The sequence below is a fragment of the Pantherophis guttatus genome, chromosome 3 (assembly GCF_059756535.1).
Source record: "Pantherophis guttatus breed Tessera chromosome 3, ASM5975653v1, whole genome shotgun sequence".
Taxonomy (NCBI): domain Eukaryota; kingdom Metazoa; phylum Chordata; class Lepidosauria; order Squamata; family Colubridae; genus Pantherophis; species Pantherophis guttatus.
In genome coordinates, this window is record NC_142065.1 from 187,158,144 (window position 1) to 187,185,856 (window position 27,713).

General features: G+C 37.4%; 1 protein-coding gene across 5 annotated transcripts in view; it reads right to left on the reverse strand.

The window, feature by feature from the left end:
• Positions 1–8,985: 8,985 nt before the first annotated feature.
• The window catches only part of TRIQK (triple QxxK/R motif containing), a 59,889-nt gene continuing 41,161 nt past the window's right edge, over positions 8,986–27,713 (reverse strand). For all 5 annotated transcript variants that reach the window (XM_060681902.2, XM_034422432.3, XM_060681904.2 and 2 more), the window contains 2 exons: positions 21,555–21,640; positions 8,986–13,955 (listed from right to left, as the gene is read on the reverse strand). In XM_060681902.2, the coding sequence (XP_060537885.1) occupies positions 13,842–13,955; positions 21,555–21,640 (200 nt within the window). In that variant the 3' untranslated portion in view covers positions 8,986–13,841. The remainder of the gene's footprint in view (positions 13,956–21,554; positions 21,641–27,713) is intronic.

The following is a 27,713-nucleotide window of genomic DNA, read 5'->3' on the forward strand; positions in this document are numbered from 1 at the left end:
CCCACAATGTCCCTCTTTACCAATGTTAAAATCTGGTCACCTTACGCATGAGTGAAGTGAGGGTGCGCTCGCGAGCGAACCAGTAGCAAAGGTAAGTGAAACCCACCACTGATCTCACCTTCCTTCTGCACCACTCCTGCCCTCGGCTCTTATTGGCAGCAGAAACGAGAGCCAGAAAAACACCTCTCTACAGTGACAGAATGGCCATCCGGATGTTTGCAATTCAGGGATGGCAGCTCTGTAGAATTTTTAGGGAACAAACGGGAGACCACGGCTGGCTGGCCACTAATCAGTTTGACTCTCTAACTATATTTATACCTCTGGATTTTGTCTTCTAAAACTTTTTTGGCAGCTCCTAGACCCATGAATGAGCGGAATGTTAATTAAAGGTCAGCTGTTTTCCAGAAATGTGTCCATGTGGGGAAAAATAATTTTGGAATAGCCCCTCATTTGTTTTTCCACAATTTATGGGCAGGGCAAAATAGCTATTTGTTATGTATTTCCATCCAAGCTAGAAAAGCACCTTCAAATAAACAACAACAGCAATATTATTTACTTTATTCATTAAACATGAAACTCGGTCAACTGAACATTCAAAAATGCATCACAAATACCTTTGACTGGTACTAATGGTTGATAAGGGTTGCTGCCAGCATCCTAGATATCAACCAAGTACCTTCTTAAGATGTATGATGTTCCAAGTAGCACAGTTTTTTGCAATCCCGCTAGTGTTATTGCAGGAAGCTGCAATTTGTTGATGTATCTTATAAAATTCTTGGACATGGTACCAAGTGCCCTGATGACATGGGTATACATGTTTCATCATAGCCATGTAGTTTCGATGCCAGGTCATGAAATTTCATGATTTTTTCCAGTTCTTTTTCTTCAACTCTGGCATCTCCTGGTACCACGATGTCAATAAATTGTACGTTTCGGTTTTTGACAATTGTGATATCTGGCGTGTTGTGTTCCAAGTGACAATCCGTCTGTTATTACCCGTCTGCAATATTATTATTATTATTATTATTATTATTATTATTATTATTATTATTATTATTATTAAACAAATTTGCCCTCAGTCAATTGCAGAAGGCAACTTTACTTGGAACTGCTTCCATCCTGCGATAATATCTGTAACACTGTCAAACATCCAGATTTGCCTATCCCAGGTCCTTGGTAAACATTCGATAAGTAGACAAAAATGCCAAACCAGTCTGAACATCTGGCTGACTGTGTGATGATGAATAATAATAATAATAATAATAATAATAATAATAATAATAATAATAATAATAATAATAATAATAATAATAAACAACTTACTATTAATATCCTACAAATGAAACACTCTGATTATAAGAACAAGTGAAAGATCCTAGGTATGATGCTTTTCACATTGGCAGAGTGAATAGTTGTGGTTAAAGACAAACAAACAAATTCTTTCTACCTCCTGGAATATCCTCTCAGGAACCACAGGAATGTAGCCTTAAAGTTTCCCTCCCAGAAATAAATTTGGGAATTAATTTTCATCTTCTCTTGAAAATATTTTTTTATCCCCCTCTGGCATTCCTCTGAAATAAAAGGGAATATCTGACATCAGATTTGAGATAAATGTGATTCTACGGTATTGTAGAGGACTGTTGACTTGTAGAACTGAGTCCTCATTGATTGAAAGCCCCCACCCTGCTTTCCAGAGTGCAGCGCAACATTTCTCAACCGAGGCAACTTAAGGATATGTGGACTTCAACTCTCAGAATTTCCCAGCCAATTTAATGTTGTCCAAGTTGGGAATCACTGATGTAGAGGCTGGATGCTTAGCATGGGTGGGCTTCATGTTGCATGATGAAACTGTTTATAGCATCCTCTTTTACAGGGAAGATTAGAACTGTGGTTCTTAATCTTGGCAAGTTTAAGAGAATTCCCAACTCCGAAATTACTAGCCAGGATGGGAATTTGGGGAGTTGAAGTCCACTCCTCTTAAACTTGCCAAGGTTGAGAAACACTGGGTTAGAAAGAGGGGTGTCAAGTGCCTCTTTCTAACCTAACACTTGATTTGTTGTGGCAAAGACTGGTGACTGCTGTAACTACCAAAGAGTAAGGACAGGGTCACGCCCATCACTTTTAGAGGACACAGGTTGGGGTGGATCATAAACTGGATGTTTTGAACTACAGCTTTAAGCTTCCCTCATTATTGACTATAGCAGAGACCTGTCTCAGAGCAAAGAGAGATGTTCTCCCTCACCCTACTATTGGGTTCAGTTGTTTTACACAGGTTATTAACTGTGTATAATTTAAATCACATTGTATACAATGTAACCAAAAGTGATTGAGCTGGACTAATTCTAATCTAAACACTGGAATGGACAGACTTGGGGCTACCTAGTATTATATCAATCCGTCTGTCTTTCTTGAAGCATTTTTTGTATCTTGGGTGAGTGCTGATGATAGAATAGGAGAAAGAAAATAAAGGAAAGAATGTGCAGTGTTGATTTTACTTTTGTCTCGGAAAACAACTGAAGAATATACCAAATATGGAAAAAGAAGCTTTGGAGACATATCCAAATGTCATTAAAGTCATACAGTGGAAACCATGGAAAAATAAAGTTTTTCTATAGAATAAAAAACTTTTATAAAAACTCACCTTTCTTTTTTAAAAAAATATTTTTTATTACAATTTTTCCTTTACACAACTCTAATACATAAACAACAGACTGTGTCATTTTCATATACTTTGGATCAACATTCCATACAATATATACATTATATACATTAAGTATCTAATCCTCAATAGCCTTATGTACTGTATATTTCCAATTTTTATTTCTATTATCTATCCAGGTATATCATTTTCCCCAAACCTCATAATATTCTGAATCATCTTTTTCTTTTAATTCTAGGGTCAGTTTATCCATTTCGGCACATTCATATATCTTCTGAATGATCAATCCCTCTGGTGGTGTAGTGCGTTCCTTTCAGTATTGCGTGAACGCAATTCTTGCCGCTGTTAGTATATGTAGAATCAAATATCTTATCTTTCTATCAAATTTTGTTTTAAGTATTCCCAGGAGAAATGTTTCTGGGTTTAATTCTATTTGACATTTTGTTAGCTCTTGTAGCCATCCTTGTAGCTTAGTCGAGTACTTTTTCGCTTCAGGACATAGCCACCAAGCATGAAAGAAGGTACCTTGACAATGGTTACATTTCCAACATTTTGGGCTTAAAAAACTCAGCTTTCAGTTAACAGCAAATTGAACAATTAGAACAAAAATTACCATGTTGTTACTGTTTTGTTTTTTTTAAAGTTTGTTTACAAAATAAAAAGTGGTAGAGATTGCAAATAGACATCAACACTTTTTGGTAGCGAGACTATTATTTCATAGAATCTAAAGACATAATTTCAAATATATATTTTATTTGAAATAAATTATAGTGAATCTACCTCAGGGCTAAATCTTGGGCCTAGATTTAGACAAAAGATTTAGATAACGGTCTTTGGCAGGATGAGATATTGTTATCAGCATCTATACAGAAAATATATCTTAAACTTTTCCATTGGTGGCATCCAAGTCCAATAAAGTCTCATTTTTTAAAAAAAAAAATATTCAGTAAGTTGCTGGGGAGGCTGTAAATTGAGGAGAATGTTATTTCACCTCTGGTGGGAATGCAATAAAGATTTAGATTATTTTGGAAGAAGGTGTTTAATGACATGTCACATATAAATATGAGATTAAATTCTTTCCAGGATCAGATGCTACATATATTTGACACTTAGAACAAAAGAATGTGAAGTATAAAGTTCATATTTCAATTTTATTTAGTTATTCCTAAATAATAAGTTTCCATTTTATTTATTTATTCCTAAATAATAAAAGTATATAAATCATGTATTGGATGGCACAGTAAAATAGATCTTATAGGTTAGCTTGAGAAGGTTTCTGAAAAAAAAAGAATCAAAAATTACATCAAAAATTATGGGGCAAGTTAAACTTTACCAGTTCAATGTAACTTTTTTTGATTTAAAATAAATAAATAAAGGAAAGAAGGGAAAGAAAAGCTTATGTAAGCATCACCTTTGGAGTTTCTTTTAAGTATTTGCCAGCAGATGTACAAGAGAATCTGTGATTGAGTCAGTAACATTTAGTGATTCATTGCTTTACAGCTTGAACATGTGTGAGATATTTGCTATTTATACCAAGCAACAAAGACAGATGCTCCAGAAAATAATGTTTGAACTTTAGTGTTGTGTGTTAAAAATTAAATTAAAATTTAATTGACCTTTTAGAAGGAAAACTGAATTTTTGTAAGTGATATAAATAGCACACATTTGAATTTCTTTTTCTATGTGTACAATAAATCACCTGCTAGTTACAGAGGTGGAAAATAGTAATCTTTCATATGGTACCCCAAAATTTATTGGAAATTTTCCTCAGGTTCTCCTGTGACTTGTAAGTTGTCTTTTGGCACTGTGAAATTTCAGTTTTATTTCTTAAATTGTAAGAACCGACAAAATGCTTTCTGTTTTTAAAACAAAGACGAAACTTCCCAAGGTGATAAAATATTAGGGAGATCATTCAACTCACCACCTGTGCAGATATATCCAGAAAACAAAGTGTTACCTTGATTCAGTAATACTGGAGTATTCTTATTTATCCATTTATTTGATTTATACCTCACTTTCCCAAATTGCAGGATCCCATGGAGAGCAGCTATTTGAAGCTTATTTTTATGTTGTCAAGAGCTTCAATTTCTTTCATTGTTCTTGCTGTCTTACCAACAGCTGCACTAAGGAATTCATTTATTCTATCAGCTTCATGATAACCTAGTTACAAGGTATATTTTTATGTTTGCAGTGGCAGTACACGACAAATATAAGATCGTAAAGCCTGACTATTGGGTGTTTCCTATATTCTTGATGAGTATTCATGTTGGGGATATCTTAACAGGTCTTGTAACAGGTCATTTCTTTTCATTTTTTGTGCCTTCATTCAGTGTATGCTCCTGCCTGATGCCTACATTTTTCTTGACATGATTTCCAAAGTGATTTGCCATTGCCTGCTTCCTAGGCCTAAGAGAATAACTGCCCAAAGCAATCCAGCTTTCTTTGTGCTCTAGGTGAGAGTATGACTCACAGTCACCTAGTTTCTAGCCTGGTGCCTTAACCACTGCATCAAATAGGCTCTCACTTTTAATATTGGTCTTGTAAAACACATTCATATATTTATTGGCCATACTGCCTGAATGGCATCATCCAGCCAGCTGCTGGAATTCTGGCAATTGTAGTTTTCTCTTTGGAGGTTTTCAGTTGGGAAAACTGCTAAGGATGGAATGGGAAATATACCCAAAAGCCCAGATATGGGGAACGTGCCCTTTGGGGGCCTTGTTTCATCTGGGCTAGGAGGCCTTCAACAAAATGCTTCTTTCTTTTGGTGGAAGCTGACATTCGGGAGTCCACCTGGAGAACCTGTCCATGCGGTTGTTATGTAGCTGTCCCATGTTCTCCCATCAGAAAATTCTAAAAGGGTCCATGAATAATGACAACACAAAGGACATTGGTTTTACTGCTCTTTCTCAACAACATCAACAAATTCCAAGATATCAAGATGAAAGGCTTTGCTCTTTAACTAAAGGGGTCTTGTGGGATGTTGCATTTAAGTCAGTGTTGACTTCTGGTGACTGCCTGAACAAGTCCCTGCAGTTTTCTTGGCAAGATTCTGGAAGTGGTTTGCTTTGCCTGGTTTACCAGCAGGCTAGAAACCAGATTTCTAGCCCCTTGTTAGGGATGAAAACCAGGAAGGCTTTCGGCCAATCACAGGAAAAAACAGGAGGTAGAATATTAGGTATGTTTGCCACCTTGTGTTATTTATAAAAATAATAAAAGCAGAATTAAAAGGGTTAAAAGAAAGTGACTGGCCCAAGATCACCTAGTTGGATTTGTTCCTAAAGCAGGACTATAACTCACAGTGTCCCAGTTTCTAGTCTGCTGCCTTAACCACTATTCCAAAGTGGCTCTTTAACTATAGCTATGTTTTAAAATAAAGTGAAACATTTAATCACCAATGTACAAATTCTGTAGCTTAATAACATTTTGGGATGTATAGTAAATGTGCTTAAGCCAACAGAGGAAAATTACTGCTTCATTTTATTTGTAATTGGTTGCAATAAAGTTTAAACACAGAATTCCCATCCCCATCTCCAGCTTAAAGAATAGGTAAGGTTTTTTTTTTTAAAAAAATCAATTCCTTAGGCTCAACTTTTAAACACAGACATTCTGGAAAAAATGTGCAGTTTTTAAAGCTGCTTCCTTGGCTGTCATGCAAGAAGCCTTTTTATAAATGTGGCCAGAGATGCCACCGGTCCCTCATCAAAGCAAGGCTGTTTGTAACAACTGTCTCAAGAGTTCTCGCTGGCTTAATGAGCTGGTAGCTGCCTGTGCTGGAAAGACAGGCAATCATATGTGTCTTTATCTCTTCATTAATCTTCACTATTCTCAAGCTGCTCTTCTCTGGCAATTCTTCGCATGGGCTCTCCCACAACTGACACAAGTTGTGATAAATAAAATACAGGAGTTCCAGGGCTTGGCTGTATCCTCATTAAAGACTAATAATGAATCTAAAATCTAAGCCACATACCCTGAGAGGAGATTTCAACATAATAGGGCAGTTTTGTCTTTCCCCTGTGTCACTTGAGAATTCAGTACCTTCCGAAACCTGATCTGCAGAGATGTATTCACTTTGACAAGGTATTTGTCACACAGAGCTTGCATTAACAAAGCTAAGGCACATTCATTTAGGCACAGCTTCTATTTGGCCTTCTTTTGAGTTACGATAAGAAGCTTGGTGAAACTACACATTTGCTCCAGAGCCTATGTAGAACTCCATTTTAAATTTCCTTGGCAAAACTTAATGCATATGGCTGATATATGGCTAAAAATGGAACTTTGATTACTTTCATTAATCACAAGTTCCTTATCTGAGTGTATAATATTGGTTATGCACTTCATATCATTAGGTAAACATTGTTTGATATGCAATGGTGGTCCAAGACCAGCGTTTATTGCATTTGCCAATCTGGTGCCCAAATACATTGAGCTGTAATGTCTAACATCTATGAGCATAGATGGTGGAGAATACTGCAGTCCATTGCATCTGGAGGGCACCTCTTTGAAGAAAATTACACTTGGCTGATCTTAAAAACCCAAGCAGTCATACCTGGTTACTATTTGAATGGGAGATGATCAGGAAATACCATGTTGTAGAGTGTTGTTGTTGTTAGTTGCGAAGTTGTGTCCAATCCATCACGACCCCATGGACAACGTTCCTCCAGGCCTTCCTGTCCTCTACCATCCTCTGGAGTCCATTTAAACTCATGCCTACTGCTTCAGTGACTCCATCCAGCCACCTCATTCTCTGTCGTCCCCTTCTTTTGCCCTCAGTCTTTCCCAGGATTAGGCTCTTCTTCAGTGAGTCCTTCCTTCTCATTAACCTAATGAGGCCGAAGTATTTGAATGTTGTAGAGTAGATGTAAGTAAATGATTTATCCAAATCAGATCTTTTAAGTTATTCTAATTTTTGGTGTACTCTGTAGGGAGATGTTCATGTACATTGATATCATTTTGGTGTTTGAAGTCTGTGTTAAATATGGAACAATAATTGATAGAAACTGGGAAGTCATTCTCCTGCTACTTAATTTCAATTTCCTAGGCCAGGTTTTAGTTGAACTAGTTTTTTCTTCTTCATTCCAACCTTGAATTCCAGTCTTCATACACATCATATTGTCAACCCCTTCTTCTGCCTCAGTGGTTGGAGCATAAACTTGGATAATCGTTATGTTGGAGTGTTCAACAAACTCTAATTGACCTTTCAATCATTGATAATATCATACAAAAGCATTGTCCTTTCTACATTCTTCCCATGAAAGCAATGCCATTCCTTTTTTTTTTCATGTCTTAAATGGTACACAGTATGATCTTCTGAAAGTCTCCATCTGTAATCTGTTTCACTTTACTAATGACTAAGACAGTAATGGCAAACCTTTTTGGCACCGAGTGCCAAAAAGGGAGTGTGCGCTCGTCAGGGCCGCAACCCGGAAGAGGAGCTGCCCAGGGTGCATGCGTACCCCCCAAAAATGAACTTCTGGTTTCCAGTACACCAGCTAGTCTTCCAATTACTGTCATGCTCACGCAGGAAAACGAAAGGCCAGCTCTTCCAGTTTCTGCAACTGCCGCACACACAAAGGCCAACTGATTGTCGTGGGCCCATGCATGCCAGAAACCTGGAAGAGGAATTGGTGACATGGCTCTGGGTGTCACTTCGGGCACGCATGCGATAGGTTTGCCATCACGGGACTAAGATGTTAATGTACAGTTGCTTCATTTCAGTGTTACGCTCTCCCATATTCATGCTTTTTATATTCCATGTTCCCACTATAACCCTATTTTGGCAGCTTTAGATTTTCTTTCATGCATAGAAAGGAATCAACCACTAGACTTCCCAAAGGTTTTAATTTAGGCACATCATAAGCACCATTAGTACTCTCAAATATACTCAACTGCTCCTCAGTAGCATGTTTTACTATCATCAGATTTGAGAGGCCCATCATCTAGCATTATATCATCAATCACTTTAACTTGTCTATCCATGTTTTCGTAGTAAAATTAGGAATTTCTTACTATTGCCTTCTGCCATGCAGTATGAAATGGTGCCTTTGTCACTGTCACAAAACTGATCAGCATCTTCTTATTTATCAGCAGCATATTATTGCCTGCTTACTTTATCTGGGCACCTGGAATGAGTCTCCCTGCTGAAGATAGTATCAGCAGTTTGCTCATCCCTCCCACGATTCCCAGCCTAACAAATGATGTGACAACATTACAAGATTTGGGAGGGTAGGTTAGACTACAAAAGATCTGATGATAATAGTGACATTCCACTTTTTTTTACTATTGACAAGATCAACATATTGACATAGCCAAAAAATCACCAGGAGTCAAGCTCAATTCTTTTTAATATTTTTAGTACAAATCTGAAAAATTAGTTGTAGCAAGTTTGATCAAGATTGATAGCTTTATTTACAAACTTGGTCTTCATCACTTTTGCCAGGTAGATTTAGCCAAAGCTGACTGTTGAATTGTTTAAAATCGCATTCTACCAAATACCTTCAGCAAACAGGTTTATCTTACTAATAAATTCCATATGCTAATTAGTAGACTTGGAAAAAGTATCTTTATCTTCATCTTTATTCTTTATTCTTGAATCCCGAGATTATTTTTTTAAAAAGTAGAAAGTACAGAATATGTTAGCGAGAGTAATCTGGTATTTTTAACAATGGCATATATAGTCTTTAAATTGGCAAACGAAATGTAGTGAAATTATATAGTAATTCCAACATTTAGCTTATGTGAGTTCTTATGAAATTCTTAGCTACTTGTTTCATCCCAGTAATTACAGGGCAGGGCTGCTATCGCTTCCAAAAACTGGCAAAATCTGCTATTGATATTTACAGAACTGGAAACTATTAAAATAAACAAATAAATGGCACCTACAGCGTAGTAATTCAGAATTATGCATGTTTATTCTTCCAACCACGTGACAAAATTATGCTGAGACATCTGTTTGAGAAATACTAGCACCTAACATTTTGGCTGTTTCCTCACCAATTTGGATTTTTAATAAACATGAGGAGAAGCTGTTGTTAGTATACTGGTGTGCTATGTGAAATTGTTTACGTCTTTTCATAAAAAGATGTATATATAAAATGCATTTACTATACAACACATGGAATTCTGAATTACATTAAATAAGATTTGCATTAAAAAATGATCATATCCAACTGGGGCCCAATCATATAAACTCGCAGACCAGTGGTAATGGACACATATAGAAATACATATCCCTCCTTGACCATAGAAAGTGATCAATTATGTAGCCTAATCACTGTAAATTGCCTTACAAAAGGCAGAGACTGTGCAAGGTGGAGGTCATGATTGCATAGTGATAAAAGTGGCCCCTTCAATGAGAGGGAACATTTGCCAGTCAACTGATTTACTAGAATGAATTCAAGTGTTCATTCTCCATAATATCAGAATTTATTAGCAAGGTATCAGAGAAACATTTCCAATACTATAATTTTTTTTCTGTCTCAAAGAACCGTATTATCATTTGCTTAATCATAACAATTTTTCATGATTGTGCAAATCTACATATATACTCCACACATTTTTACTGTTTAAAGTAGTTGCTTTCAGTTTGGAATAATCAGCGTTCTCTCAAATTAGCTTGTGGATAGAACTAAGAAGTATTGTGATCCCATGCTAATAAATGAAGTCCAACTGAAACCTTATTTACTAAACTTCCTAATTCTGATCAATAATTAGGGTCATGTTAGCACCCCAATGCTATATGGTTAGTGTAAGCATCCGTGTTTGTGGACCTCATTATAATCTTTGTAGCCAACATTTCTGAACAGAAAAATACCAATCAAATACTTTGTTCATATATATTTTAAAATAATATTTCTTTGTAATGAAGGTTAGGAAGAGGGGGCAGCCGTGATATAACATAACTAGAATAATATCTTTCAATAAAGTATAAAGAAACTCTACTGTTGTTTTCTGTACAAGAAAGATTTCAGAGCCAATACTGAGATGAAAACTGTTTTAAAGCTACCATATATTTTGTATTTCTTGCTGATATTGCATGATACGATTAAAACAGAATTTTCATCTTTATGTTAATGAAGCACTGTACTAATTAAAATCAACACTGAGTGAACTTTCTATTTACATGCTTTCAGTTAGCCCAAGAGGAAGGAACTTTGCTTCAGAGCATATGTGAATCCTAGTGTTTCTATCATCCAGGTGCCATTTCTGACAGAACACATGTGCTCTGAACAGTTGGCAATACACAAAAAATATGACTGCTGATACCCAGCTATAAAGGAGTCAGGAGAATGCTGAAAATAAATTTGCGCCGAAGTGGTGATGAGATGGGAATGATTTTTTTTTTCCTGAGCAGAGAGATTTGATGTAGCCCCCATATAGATATGTTGAAATTAAAAATGAGTAATACATGACCATTTGATCTCTTCTTTCAGCTTCTCTTGAAAACACAAAGGTTTTATTTCTTACTACGGTGAAACTTTTTACTTTCCATAAAAAGATGTAGTAGAACATGAGTCAATGGTAGCTTGAGGTTGCCCTTTCTGTGAGACCATATTGCATAGTACCCATTCCATTTTTATTAGAGGGTTTGGGATAACTTTCCCTTGTTATTGATTCTGGTTTTTCTCACAAACAGCAGTATTCAAACATTGTTTAATTTGGTGTTTGGAAATACATTTAAATATATCGCACATCTCTGAGATCTTCTTGGTTTTGGTTTAATGTAACTATTATTCTAATAGAATCCCCAGTTGTTGTTTTTTCTAAAAGAAACTTTGAAGTCAAGGTAGCCATTGGAAATTGTTTTTAAAATACATAAATAAAAAGTACTTTGTTGACATCTGCACTTGCAGAGGTGCAACCAGCTTGGTAGAATTTTTGAACATGCGTATTTCAGTGGTTTCCACTTAAGTCAAAGGCCTTTTATTTGAATTAGACTGTGCTCTGTATTCTACTCCTAATAGACCTACTGTGAAAATTTTTGCTTTCTAGGGCTTTGCTACAGGGCTAATATGCAGGTTTTTTACATAATATTAACATCAATTATTGCGTACTACAAAAAATAAACTTTTAAAAGATTCAAATGAAGGGGAACGTAGGCATGTGATTTTCTGTCCTATTAAAATCAAAAGTATATGAAATATGGTTTTGATACATTGGTCCTATGGTACAAAGAGGAAGCCCTTATAATGTTGTAATGATAGAACTGTGCATAAGATGCTCACTTCCCGGCAAATCAATTTAACTTATAAAACGAAGTATGCTACAGGTAGTCCTCAACTTATGACTGGTCATTAAATGACCATTAGAAGTTATGATGATCAGCCGTGGTAGTGCAGTGGTTAGAATGTATTACTGCAGGCTAATCCTGACTACCAGGGGTTTAATCCTGACCGCCTCAAGGCTGACTCCGCCTTCCATCCTTCCAAGATCGGTAAAAGGTCCCTTTCTAGATCGGGACTCCCTACGCACAGTCACTCATGCCCTCATCACCTCTCGTCTGGACTATTGTAACACTCTCTACATGGTGCTCCCCTTGAGGTGCACTCAGAGGCTCCAACTGGCACAGAGTGCGGCCGCGCGGGTGATTATGAGAGCGATGTGGAGTTCCCATGTAACACCTCTCCTGCACAAGCTGCACTGGCTCCCGATGGTCTTCTGGGTGCGCTTCAAGGTTTTGGTCATCACCTTTAAAGCGCTCCATGGCTTAAGACCTGGTTATCTACGGGACCGCCTGCTACCACCAATAGCCTCCCACTGGCCAGTACGCTCCCAGAGAGAGGGGCTCCTCCGGGTGCCGTCGGCCAAACAATGTCGACTGGCGGCCCTTAGGGGGAGAGCCTTCTCTGTGGGAGCACCTACGATCTGGAACGAGCTCGCCCCGGAGATACGGAAGATCCCGGATCTGCGCACCTTCCGTCGCGCGCTCAAGACTCTCTTATTTCATCAAGCTGGCCTGGCCTAAATCTTCTCCCCTTTTAAATGTAAATTTTAATTTGTTTTTAAATTATCAAGTATTTTAAATTTGTTTCAGCCAAATTATTTAATTTGTTTTTATTCTATTTTAAATTTTTGCATTTATGTGTTTTATTGTGGCTGTTCACCGCCCTGAGTCCTTCGGGAGAAGGGCGGTATAGAAATCCAATAAAATAAAAATAAAATAAATAAATAAAATGAAGACCTAGCAGGTTGGGGGCAATATGCTGACTCTGTAAACCACTTAGAGAGCGGTTGTAAAGAAATGTGAAGTGGTATATAAGTCTAAGTGCTATTGCTATGATGGACTTCCTCAGCATGTCTTATGATCCAGTTTTGCAGTTCCAATGGCCGCCCCAATCGGTCATATGATCACATTTTGGTTCTGGGTGACTGGCCTGCATGTGCAGCATCCCATAGTTACATCACCAATCACATGGCGATTTATGTTTTTAGCTTGAAACCAGCATTTAAATTGGCATTTTGCTAGAAACTGGTTTCTAGCAAAAAGTGCCCATTGGGTATAATAGGTTTGTTTAACAACGGCAGCATTCACTTAACGGCACCTGCAAAAACAGTCATAACATTGGGTGTAGTCATATAGTGACCCCTTAAAAAGTGGCATGACTTACGACTCTAATTCTGTGCTCAATTACAATCGTAAATCAAGGACCAGCTATATACAGTTTTTAATCCAAAAAATATCATGCATGACTTACATACATTCAGCACACATAAATTCTTTTTGTGTTGGAGATAAGAATTAAAAACGTGCCGAATCACTCACAACAATTAGTCCAACCTGGAAGTAATAGAAATATGTGTACAGATTTCACAGATTATATTAGTTTGTGTTTGAGTCATATCTGTAATTTGTATTTGTTTGCCAAGCTCTAAGGAAATCTAATTCTTTTCACCCACATAATAACACTAATGAATATAGAAAATTGTTTTCTGGAATGAAATATTTCCAGCTTAAAAAAGAAAGGAGGAAAAAGGTCAACTTTAGCCAATAAACTACAGTTTGAAAAGGAGAAGAATCTCATTAATATCCATAAGACTGGCTGAGATAGTCTCAAGTGTATTATTAATTTCAGATTTGCAGGAACTGATTCCCATTTTGTCCACTTTCATGACGAGCAGCTGTTCATGGCTGAAGTCGACAAGAGTAATGCTTTTCTAGAAGAAATCTTCAAAAACAATTTGGCTAATTTCCATCCTTTTCCAGACCTAGGTCGTCTTCTTCAGAAAGATTAAAATAAAAGAAAGCATAACATGCCAATAAAAATACCAATATAGCCACAAGGATAAGGCTGACTTCCTGTATTAAAAAGAAAAGAAAAAAAGAATTAAGCATCATTTTAAGTTAAGTAAGAGCTGATGTGATATTTACATTTATAAATATAAAGATTATAATCAGTAATAGCCAGTGAGATCCTCCAAATAGTTTTAACACAGACCATAATCCTGCAATTTAAAATATATGTTAAGTATTGTATTGAAAGTTTTTTGTTTTTAATCTCATATCCAAGAGAATCATAACACATGGCAATATCTATCTGGATGGAAGATTATGAGCAAATTTAAGGAATATAGTCTGCACTACTAATTCTTTTAAGAACAATCCTGAAAGAAGGCAACAGCAAACCATTTCTGTATTGCTATCAAGTAAACTAACTTAATACATCTACATAATCAGAAGATTTGAGGGAGTTTTTGTTTTTACTCTGAAGCCTATATCTTAACACAATATTATTTTGAAACAGCTACTTTTTTCCAATATTTTCTAGACCAAAGCTATGAAATTGGTTAGCAAAGCTGGGAGATTGGTTAGTAACTCTTGAAAATTCAGTCAGTGGTGAGGGATTTGAGGTGTTATACTTCAGCACAAAACTATTTCAGATTATGGTTTCCAACCTGTTCTAGACTATAAAATGACATATCATAAACACACCTGAAATATTATGTGGAGATCTGGAGAAACATAAGTCAGATGGGGAATTTAGTTCTTCCTGCCACAATCTTAATGAAACTCATTTCTCACCTCCCACTAGACACACAATTTGTCAGAGGATGCTGTTTCAAACTGGAATAAAAGCTCTTATTATTGCCTGACTTTATGTTACCAAGGGACATTTTTGACTGGAATCAGGATCACCCTCATTGTGGTTTCAGTCTTGCTTATTCTCTACAGAGTGGTTATACAGTTATATTAGGGGTCAGCAATGTTTTCTATTGGTGGGCATCAACATGATTTCACATATGCATAAGAGGCTATGTAGTGTACTAGTTACAGTACTAGTCTGGACTAAGTAGACCCAAGTTCTATTCTGCATTTAGGCACGGAAATCAGCTGGATGACTTTGGACCAATCAATCCCACTTAGGCTTAGAGTAAAAAATATATATATAAACAAATGAAGAGGCATTCATTCTGCAGGATATGGAGATTCTCAGTCATCCAGGTCATGGATGACTGATGTCATCCAGGTGCTTTTTCAAGAAGCAACTGGACTTTCTTTGTTTTTCTTTGTTTTGAAGACGTTTCGCTTCTCATCCAAGAAGCTTCTTCGGTTCTTACTGAATGGTGGGGAATTCCCCGTCATTCAGCCAAAACCGAAGAAGCTTCTTGCATGAGAAGCGAAACATTTTCAAGGAAAAACAAAGAAAGTTAATTTGCCTCTTGAAAAAGCACCTTTGGGACATGCATTCTGCAGGGGACTGATTCATGTTGATGTGTGTGTGTGTGTGTGTGTGTACTGGCATACATGGAATATATACACACATATGATAGTTTTGGTTAAGTAATTGTTTAGCCTACAAAGTTTCCTTCTGAAAAATGTTTTCAACAATGGGCAATCATTCTAATTTGTGAGAGGCAGAATTCACAGAAGACTTTAGGCTCATTTAATATTTCATGCCATCCAGTCATAAAAGAATATAGCTCTTTAAATTCTCTCAGCTTTAAAAAGCAACTTGCCTACTGTATTTGCAAAACAACTGAAATCCATAATAGGTACGTAAAACTTGTTGAAAGATATGAACTTTATGGAGGGTATAATTATCACTCAGGTCTCAAATTTGCAGCATGAAGCACTTGAGAAGACACCATATGCAATTTTTAAATAAAATAAATCACCATTTTATCAATAATGGTTTAGATAAAGTAACAAGAGGAGGAGAAAAGAGATAAATGGGATTTGGAAACAGATTTCTTCTGCATTACATAAATCAGAATGGACTGAATGATTTTCTCAAAGCAATGATTTTCTTTTCATGGACATTAAAAATATATATCCAAACTTAAAAGGATGAACATTGTTCTAAAGAGTTAAATTTCTGTCAACCCCTGAGAATGGGGAGATCTGCTGGCTGATCTGACATGTTTTTCTCTAACATACTTTACTCACATTTACAAGAATCCATTTTATATTTTTGCAGTACTTTAAATGCATAATTCAGTATATGCCATTTACACACTTTTTGGTTATAGCTTCCTTGGGCTAAGGTTCTTTGTGGATTATCATTCTGCAGATAGCCCAAATTTTCTTTTCCACACAAATAATTTGACTCATGAACTCTTTTTTTAAAAAAACCTATTTACGGTATATTGCTGGTGTTCTACTACCAATCTCCATTTTTTGTAAAGAATGTAAGAAGGCTATTTTAAGCTTCAGTATCATCTTCTGGTTTCATCTAATAGAAGTAAAAACACAGATCATCTCCAAAATTATTCTAGTAAACCAAAACGGCAGATCATCCAGCATCTCAGGAAAACACAATGGATGAATGGCATGCAACTACAAGCTGCTTCTGATCAGAAACAGATAATGAGATCCTACTATTTTCCTGGATATTATAGTTTCTACTGTGCCTGCTTTTCCCATTTCATTTTGCCTGGTAGCTCGCTTTCTCCCTAGGCTAAACTAGCTTCAAAATTGGACCCGGTTGATTAATGCCTTTGTTGTTATGTATTTCTCTCATTATATTAAACCTCACCAAAATCCCATTGTGCACTGAACTCCTCTGAAAATTATAGGAAATGCCATTCCTTTTCCACTGGTGTTTTTAAACTGAGAACTAGAATGTCATCAGAATTTCTTACTAAAAAAATAGCAATGGTATCCAAATTTGCCTTAAAGTCAGTTTGTTGACTTCACCTTGCAGCATGGTACTCCATGCTTTTTATTCTTTTTTTAAAAAAATGTTTATTGAAAATTTTAAACAGAATTAAAAACTACAAACGTTGAATTAAAGAAGAATAAAGAAAAGTAATAAGAAATGAAAAAGAAATATAGAGAAGAAAAACTAGAAAAGGAGAGAGGAGGGGAGGGGAGGGGAAGGGAGGAGAGGAGAGGAGAGGAGAGGAGAGGAGAGGAGAGGAGAGGAGAGGAGAGGAGAGGAGAAGAGAAGAGAAGAGAAGAGAAGAGAAGAGAAGAGAAGAGAAGAGAAGAGAAGAGACGAGACAGAAAAGGAAGATTCTAAAGGCTTCTGATCTTCTTGAAAGTGGTTATAGATACTGTACCTCTCTCTCTCTCTCTCTCTCTCTCTCTCTCTCTCTCTCTCTCTCTCTCTCTCTCTCTATGGTTACATCATAATTTTTTTCTGTAAGCTATCTTTTTAGATCTTACCATAAATCACAACTTTCTTTTTTTCTTTTTTTCAACAAAGTCCACAAGGGGTTTCCAGTTACTAATAAATACAATTATTGATCTTTTTCTAATCAAACAAGTTAATTTTGCCATCTCTGCTAGTTCGGTCATCTTCACAGACCAACCATCCAACATGTATTTCAGAGTCTTTCCATTTTTGCACATATAACATTTTCACAGCTATAATCTTATATAAACATAATTTTCCATGGTTCTTTTCTAACTGACTGTTATTAAGCCAGCAAAAAAAGGTTCTGATTTTAGTTGACCATTGATTGATAAAAAGTTTTCTATCATTATATGCAGGGGTGGTATTCGCAAATGTGAGTGCGCATGCGCAGAGCGTTCCACCTACAGAGCGTTCTACCTATTCCATCTACACGCATGCACAGTGTTTCACGCACGCACAGAGATAAAAAATGACATCAGGGCAGGTGGGCGGAGCCTTCTGCAGCCGCCATTACTGGTTCGCACAATCTGGATAGAACTGGCTGAATTGCACCACTGTTTATATGTAACTAAATTGTCGGGTGCCACAGGAGTCGGTCCTCTTGCCCCTCCTGTTCAACATTTATGTGAAGCCGCTGGGTGAGATCATCCATGGCTTTGGGGTGGAGTTTCATCAGTACGCTGATGACACTCAGCTGTACATCTCCACCCCAGGCCACCCCAATGATGCCCTTGAAGTGATGTCCCGGTGCCTGGAGACCGTGCGGGCCTGGATGGGGAGAAACAGGCTCCGACTCAACCCTTCCAAGACCGAGTGGCTGTGGCTTCTGGTGTCCCGATATAGCCAGCTGGTGCCATTTGCTGGTTATTGGGGGTGAGTCATTGGCCCCCACTGAGAGGGCTCGCAACTTGGGCGTCCTCCTGGATGCACGGCTGTCTTTAGAAGAGTATATGACGGCCGTGGCCAGGGGGGCTTTTTATCAGGTTCGCCTGATATGCCAGTTGCGTCCCTTTCTGGATTGGGACTCCTTACGCACGGTCACTCAAGCACTCGTCACTTCCCGCCTGGACTACTGCAATGCTCTCTACATGGGGCTCCCCTTGGGGTGCACCTGGAGGCTCCAACTGGTCCAGAATGCGGCCGCGTGGGGGATTATGGGAGCAAAGGGGCACTCCCATGTGACACCCTTTCTGCGCGAGCTGCACTGGCTTCCGGTGGTCTTCTGGGTGCGCTTCAAGGTGTTGGTGATTACCTTTAAAGCGCTCCGTGGCTTAGGGTCTGAGTATCTACGAAACCGCCTTCTGCCACCAATAGCCTCCCTCCGGCCAGTACGCTCGCACAGAGAGGGCCTCCTCAGGGTGCCATCGGCCAGACAATGTCGGCTGGCGACCCCCAGGGGGAAAGCCTTCTCTGTGGCGGCACCCGCCCTTTGGAACAACCTACCCCCAGAGATACATACGATCCCAGATCTCTGGACTTTTCGTCGGGCCCTTAAAACTCACTTATTTCATCTAGCCGGGCTGGCTTGATCCCATCTTTCGGTTTTAATTCGTAATTGATTTTATTGGGGTGTTTTTAAATTGTGGGCCGAAACTATTTAATATCTTTTTAAATTGTTTTAAATTTTGTATGCTAGGTTTTTACCTTGGCTGTTCACCGCCCTGAGTCCTGCTGGAGAAGGGCGGTATAAAAATCAAATAAATAAATAAATAACTGAACCCCAAAATTTCTGGCTTTTTTATAAGTCCACCATGATGTTAAAATGACTCATCATGTTGTCCACATTTCCAACTTAAATCTGAAGTACCTTTATACATTTTAGACAATTTTCCTAGAGTCAAACACCACTGGTACATTACTTTATAAAAAATTTTCTGTTAAGTTATAACACCATATAAATGTTAATCCTTTTAATCACATATTTTCACGGTGTTCAATCAATATGTTATGTTCAAAGTTCTTAGTCCATCTTCTCATAGAGTCTTCCGCTTGTTCTTCTTCTGTTTCAAGTTTCAATAAAGGTTTATGCATGTCAGCATAATTACATGTTTTCTGTTCTCAGATGTTAGCAGTAAATCTTAACCATTTAATGTTTCCTCTGAAGATTCCTAAGCATGTTCCTGATCTTTGCAACAGCCTTTATCAAGCTGATGCCCTCCAGTTGTAGAAATTCCAGTTTCTTGGATCAGTGGATATGTTAAGCATTCTTAGACGTTTAAGAAAATCCATTGGCTTTTCTCCCATATCACATTAAGCCATAGTTACTCAACCACGGCTTTCAATATAAGTTACAACTACTTGAGTTTGCTCAACATATGCCAAAAATAAACAAACTATACTTTGGCTTAGTGCAAATGTGCATGAGGTCATTATGTTAAAGCAGATGAGGTGTTTAACAAAACATCTTGTGAGACATGGCAAGAAACTGTTCATTTCTAAACTTGGAGAAATTATCAATGATGGCCACGGTTTGGATGCAGGTGTGATTTTTGTTGAAGAGCTAAAAACAATACCCATGAAACTAGCATTTTAATACTGAAACTATCAACACACGAATAGCTCATAATATGTATCAAAAAGCATATAAATACAGCAATCAAACAGTCATCCTTCTTCAGGAAGAGTAAAAAATAGTGGATATTTATTGCTCACAAGTTGCTACATTGACATTATCAACATAGATAAAAATCACTCTTTGGGGAAATTAACAAAGTATTAAATGGCAATGACTAAATGAAACTTTTTTATTTTCAAGCCTACATGAAAATGGCAGGCAATCAAAATATACCAGAGTAAACTAATTAACATGCTAGAGATGAAATCAAAAGTATCACACTGGGGTTGATTTAGAAAAGTTTAAGACCATACACTCAGGGGGAAAAAATCAAACTTTTGCAAACTTTTGTAAACCTACTTCAAGCACCAGGGAAATCAGGAGATCCAGGCAGTTCAAATGAGTATAAAGATTTATTGTAAGATTAAGCTGTCTACAAGAATCTGAACTACTAACGATCAAGCAATTTGGTGGGAGATAAAGAATTCACAATGGGCTGGATTTAGATCTCTTGTAAGCACGAAGGGATTCATAGTTGATTACGTGCTTGACCCCTCCTTTGGGCTCAGCCTGGTCATCTCCTACACCTACATTCCTAATGAAAATTCAATCACCACAATAAACAAAGTAAATGTTGAAAGAATGTTTCACTGAGTATTTTCTGAAATGTAATGAAATTAGAGTTCCATTTTGAACAATAATAGATCATCCAACGTAGCAATACCTAGCATTTCCTACAGCTGCCAAAAAAACTAATGCAGTCCTCGGCTGCATCAAATGAGAGATAGTACTGAGGCCATACTTGGAATTCTGCATCCAATTCTGGCCACCAAAATACAAAAAAGATGCCGAGATCCTAGAAAGAGTGCAGAGAAGAGCAACTAAATAATAAGGATAAATCGTTCAAGGAATTGTTAAGGGGTCTAGGTATATGCTTAGCCTAATGAAGAAAATAATTAGCGGTGACATGATAACTGTCTTCCAGTACACAAAGGGTTGCCACAGAGAGGTAGAGATTAAATTATTCTCCAAAGCTCCTAAGGGAAGGACAAAAAGCAATGGGTGGAAGTTCATTAAAAAGAGATCCAACTTGGAATAAGGAGAAACTTCCTGACAGTGAGAACAATTAACAAATGTAACAGTTTTTGTCCAGGAGTTGTGGGTGCACCATTGCTGAAGATTTTCAAGAAAAGATTGGACAATGAAATAAGGTCTCCTGCCATGGGCAGGGATTGGACTAGAAGACCTCCAAGGTTCCTTCCAGCCCTATGATTCTATGACATAATGACTAGAATGACTTTAACCCCATACACACAACTTCTCTGTAAATCTTAGTGAAGTCAATGGGATTTAGATTTCATTAAATAAATCAATAAGATGTACAGATGGGACAATATTTATTTTCATCTACTATAATTCATAAATTACTTTAAAACAAGGATGTTTATCAATTATGTGCATGTTGATCCCAAAAATATGTTTCATAAAATTCAGTGATTGACTCTCAAACAAAACTACAGGGTTTTTTTTTGGGTTTTTTTTGTTTTTTGTTTTTTTGGTAATTGTAGTTTGTTGGGTGGCTTAAGTCAATGAATATATTAGATTCTGGAATTCAGTTTTAATTAGCAGTGCCATAAACTAATTCTCAAACAAAACATCAATGTCATAAACAATCTCTAAAGAACAATATTCACCCAACACTTTTTTCTGGAGAAATGAAACTCAATATTTATTGGATATTGATGTAAATATATACTAGTCATACCTTTATGCCTGGTGCAGTTTTTTTGGCCTCTGCTTTCAGTCTTGCTGCTTTTAACATTGGTTTGTTTTTCTTATAATCTTGTTTTCCTGTTGAGGAAGGGGGGATAGGTATCACTGAATGCCCTCCAGAGTAAATGAGGGACAATAATTTAATGACTGTGGAGTATCCCAAAAAAGTCACAATTGCTATCTTTAATAGCCACAAAGAGCTAGTTGGAACCACACTGAAATATTTGCTTAAATGGGGGTTACATGAGACTCTAGTCTGAAACAATTTATTATTTTGTGCTTGGGATGATCACATACAATTCTAAAACACTGCTGCCATAACATACCACATTGTCATGCCAATTCCAGTCATAATCAAAATGCATATAATGTTTCCATGCTAATTTATTAAATTACATTTTGAGGCCACCCAATTGTTTAATAACTCTGGCTCGCTTGCAATTAAAAAAGAAAAACAATATATATAGAAAAAATTACAGCAGACTGGAAGTTATCTACACTACCAATAAAAAAACCTCAAGATCATGGAGAGACCATAATCATTCTTTTCCAAGACCCATGGGAAAAAACCAAATTGTCATTAGGATGGGAGTCACACAAATCTCTGGGTATCTGGGGGGGATGTAACTTCACAGCAGGGATGGGCAGCTATGGTAACTTTATGACCTGTGAACTTCAACTCCCATAATCCCTGAGCCATCCACAAACACACTTTATCTGTTTGCCATGAAAAACTATACTCTTTGGAAATAACTCTACTGTATATAAAAGATGATTATCCCCACTCCCATATTCAGTCCTTAAAATAAGATGCATTCGTCCTTAGTAATGATGGGTTTTGACAACTTATAGCAGTTTGCTTTTCTGCCTTAGCAGAGTCAAATTAGCGGAAAGCTACATTTTATAAAGTTGTTGTTTAGGCTACAATCATAGGCAAATATATTGACAATAAGTGCCATGCCAAGTATTTGTTAGACTCAAGTTTAATAATGGTAATATACCATTTGGGGCAAGAAATGGGAGATCAGCAAAAGGTATCAGAAAAATCTATTTCATAATATGCTTTGATACTGCGGAGAGCTATTTGTCATTTTTTTAAAAAAAGATTTTCCCATGAATCTACTCTTCAGAATTCTTACATTATATAAAAAAAGTGTCCTACTCCACAATGAACGCAAATTTAAATGTCATTTCTGCAAATCTACCCTATCAAATGCTAGTCTGTGGTGGTTTTCTTGATTGCTAGTTCCTTTCCCCTCAGCTTTTTTTAAAACCAGCTTGAACTTCTGATATCTTCCTTTTAACTAGGGCTGTAATTTATTTTGGATGTTCCTAAGCATTATTTTGCTAGTATATGAAATGAAAGATATTGTACGATAGTTTGCAGACTGTTATGTCTCCTTTCTTTGATATAGATGTATAGGTTAACCTGTTCTAATATGTTCTCCATTGGTGGTTCTCCAGATTTGCTGACATACTTTGGGTTAGAGTCTCTTAGTATTCATCCTTAACAATTTCCTTGATTTAATTCCACAGTTCCTTTGGATCTCCATCAATGAAAAAATATTTGGATGTGCACAATCTGGCACGTCATTCCAAGGCCATAGAGTTCAATCATCTTTTCTCATTATTTCCAACTGGCATTCCATTCTCCAGCCACAACAAGGACAACTATGGTAGCTTATTATTTATTTAGTGTATGATGACAGCATGACAAAAGAGGAGTAAACATACACACACACTCTACATAAGTATATACAAAACTTCTATGGGGATACAGCATGATCTCGTAACTGGATGTCCAATTCAGCTATCCTGGTATTACTTCGTGCAGATCTTCTAGGGAACACACAGTCGGCAATCTTGCACAATATGTTTAATAGTTTGCGATTCAGCACCACAACTGCAATAAGGACAACTATGGTAGCTTGTACATTCTTTCAACATCATATTGAACTTACAGTAACTATAAAAGCTGTCAGCCTCTTATGCTTCGGTGGTTGAAGCATAAACTTGAATATAATCACCATCTTATTAAAGGGTAGTTCATCAAGTGTAATTGGTATTATTTCACCATTGACCCCACCTAAGTACCGTCCTTTTTTTCCTATAAAAGCAACATATCTTCTTTGTGTTCCAAGTAATAAACAGTATGATTTTCTGAATGAAAGCTTCCAATTGCAGTCCATTTCTATTCACTGATGCCTAATATGCCAATGTGTAGCTGATTCATTTCATTTTTCATTGTCTGAGCTTTCCCATGTTCATGCTTCTTACATTCCACATCCCCACAGTAATTCTATCTCTGCAGCTATTGATGTTCTTTTCCTGCAAAGCAACATCAGCAACTAGATACTCCAAAAGCTTTTCTCTAGCTATGTTACAAATACCACAGGTTCCTCAGGTGCTCCTCAGTAGCATGTTGAGTGCCATCCAATGATGATGGTGGGCCCATCATGCAGCAACATATTGTCAGCCAGTTTATCTTATCTAGCCATGTGATTTTTCCTATTATCACTTAAGGTCATCCATTTTCAACATATTCCTTTATCTGCATCTCAATATAGATGCCTACTTGCTTTATTTGACCATTTGGGATAACTTTCACACCTTGGGTGAGTCTGAGGAGTTCTTGGCGCTACTTCCACAAATTCATTGCTCATTCTTCCCAGGAAGACTGTCCCCATGACAATGAGGTAGCATAGCAAGAGTTGAAGGGAACTGCTTTTTAATGAACCTTAATTTTGTTGTCAAGAAACTAATGGTTTAAATATTTAGTTTAAGTTATTGTTTTAATATGTATTTTATCCAGCCACTTTTAGTTCACATTTTTAGATATAGGATTTTTAAGCCTTCTTGAAATAAATGTTTAGTCTAAAGGCAACATATAAACATAATTTTAAAAAAAACAACAACTAGCACCTGGTTTATCATTATACTGATCTGCAGGTCTATCTATAATAATCAAAAATTATTTTGCTCTTTCACGAAAAACCCTTAAATAAGGTGGTATTAGGAGAGATATTTGAATCAGCCCTAAAGCAATATACCTTCTTTTTCCATTAAGTAGAAAGCTATAAAACAAAGTACCTTCTTCTTCCAATAAATCATTCATCTTCGAAGCAATTATGCAGTAGAAAACAATGATATGTAGGAATAATTTCTGCAGCAATAAATTTAAATGCAGATAAAAATAGTTTGGGCTGAAGCACAAGGTCTAAGGACAATTACGTGCATTGGATGCACATCAGATCCATCTGAGGAGAAGTAATACAAGATTTTAATCGGTACCATTATGTCTTAAGAAGAATCAGTTGCTTTCAACAAAAGGTTATTGATGTGTTGCATGACTATGTCCAAGTATCCAGAAAGAGCCCATTAATCAGGGCAACATATCAGTAAATGGTTTCAGGTAGTCTGCTGAAATAAATTTTATCTTCTCTATTATTATTTCCTAAATCTGACTGTGAATCAATTTATAATTGGCAATATATGCAGACGGAATTTAAAGTCAGTGTTAACAACTTGAATCTACATTTGCGGCAAACATCATTATGAAGAACTGAAACCACCTTTACTATAAACAATCTATTTTTATGGTGAATCTACAGCTGGTAAATCTCAAAAACAAAGCATCTGTGATTAATTTTTTTTCACTTTCCTTTTTAAGTATTAAAATCATAAGAGAGAATACAAGTTTGAATCAATTGTGTGCAAAAATTTACAAAAGACATAATGAAAGATAAAAGAAAAATAGTAACTTCCTTTAAATATTTGACTCATCCTTTTTTAAAACAAAAAATAAAAATCCCTAGCTAGCCACCTGCATGGCAAAGCTACCAGATGAATCCAAAAGATTGCCAACCAAAATATTTAGCTTATACAAGCAATACAAATGCATTTGAAAGTTCTTCAAACTATACATTTGTTAGATCAGTGTTTCTCACTTGATGATCTCCAGAGGTATCCAACTGAATTTGTGATCATTTTCATTCATCTGGGCTAATCAGGTAAATGAAAGTGATAGTAGTTAAATGTGCAAAGTACAGGTAGTCCTTGAGTTGTGACCATAATGGAGAGTCTACCCATCGTGCTCTAATTAGTGATGGTCATTTAGGGAATTGGCTTGACTTGATTTTTGCAACTTTTTTGCAGCGGTCATTGAGTGTGTGCCAATGTTGTCAAGCAAATCAATAGTTGCTTATGGGTCAGTTTTGCCAAAAACTGGCAAAATCGTCATAAAACATGCTCATGTGATCGTGGGCCATTGCAAATGGCCATACATGTGGCCTGGTTGATGAGCTCCCGAAGTACAGTCATGTGACTGCAAGTGAGGGTTACCATTGGAACTTCTAATCTGGGTTGTAAGTACCCACCCAAACAGATCCATCAGAACTTTGAATGATGGCTAAGTGACCAGTCATAAGTCAAGGACTACCAGTGCATAACTACTAAACCACATGCTGTTATGTCTGTCTAACTAACAGATAACCTCACCCCACAAACCACTTTTCAGTCAGTAGTTCCACTGAATTTTCCAGTCCCCCACTTCTCCAGAGTCCACTGGCTAGACTGCAGACTATGAATGCCACACACTGCTAAATCAAGTATTTATGTAATCTTCCAATATTACAGTACAACTGTACATAGAAGTAGAGGAACAAGATCTGTCTAGCCATATATGCTACTGAGTCAGCTTCAACTACTAAGTGTGAACAGGGACATCCGGAAGGAGTCAAAAAAAAGTCAAGATGGTGGTAATGCATTAATTTTTCTCATTCATTTTGTTAATTTACATAAATATTTGCATTTTTGACTAGATGTATAAATACATACAACAAAATTTGAAGAATTGCATGTTTTGAGTGATAAATGCATTTTGATTGAAGTATTTGTTCAAATTGGGCTTTTAAATGCCTGGCTGGTTTTTACTCTGCTGATCATTACCCAGAGTTGCAACTGGTGAGATGGTCAGCTATATAAATCAATTTAATAAATAAATGCAAACTAAGCATACTCTGTCTGTCCCCCAGCTCTATATCATTGCATATATTTCCACTCCAAAAAACAGAGTTAAGAAATATGATCAAGTGCCTTGATACCTTGCCATCACTTTTCACTTATTAGTCTGTTATGATTATTCACATTGTGGTCTTTGTAGGGATCAAACTTGTTCAACAGTTTAGCCAGATTCCCTACATCAGTCTATTCTGGAAATATCCTAGAATTTTAGTTGGCTTATGACTGGCCTTAAGTAATCACCTAAAGCAGGTGTGTCAAATTCAAGGCCCGGAGGCCAGATGCGGCCCGTGAGGTGGTTAGATCTGGCCCACCCAGCATCCTAGAAACTGTAAGGAGCTGGTCCGCATTGCTTCGGCCCAGCCCACGCCATCCGGGTGGATGCTTGTGCACACAGGAGGTGGGCGCACGCCCTCACAGTTCTGGCCCATGCCATCTGGGCAGGCGCACGTGCTCACAGGAGGCGGAGCGCACACACGCCTGCCGGGATGGCATGGGCTGGTGTGGGCCCGCCTCCTCCTGTGTGCACATGTGCCTGGAATGGGCTGAGCCTGTGCACACAGGAGGCATTAGGCTAGCGTTGCCTCAGCCCAGCCCACCTGATTTCAGTGTGGGTGCAGATAAGTGCCGTACTCACATCAGAATCTCCAGCCTTTCAGGTGTGTGTGTGCTTGTGTGTGTGCATAGGGGGGAGCTTTCCGGCAGCAGGGGCTCCGCAGCTGGCCCTCCAAGAAACAGGCAGCACCAGCAGCAGGCAGAGTTGGGGGGGAGGCACATTATGTAGACCACCAGATGTGCCTGCTCCATCCCACATGGCCCACCACCACCATGGCCATGCCCCTCCTCCCCCCAGCTCCCGGAGGACAACCACAATGCTGATCCAGCCCTCAATGAAATAGAGTTTGACACCCATGACTTAAAGCTACTTTATCAGGGTGTTTTTTTTCTCCTTTATGTCTTGATTGCAGCTATTAACCAGGTCTTCCACTTTGTGTTTTGTGTTTACTGCAATCCAAGCATAACTAGCCTATTAGGATCTGGTGACATTTTAATGTATAAGCTGGGTGGTATTGATCTAGCAGATGACTTGTTCTGTACTGTTCAACTGTTTGGATCCCTACCATATATCTGA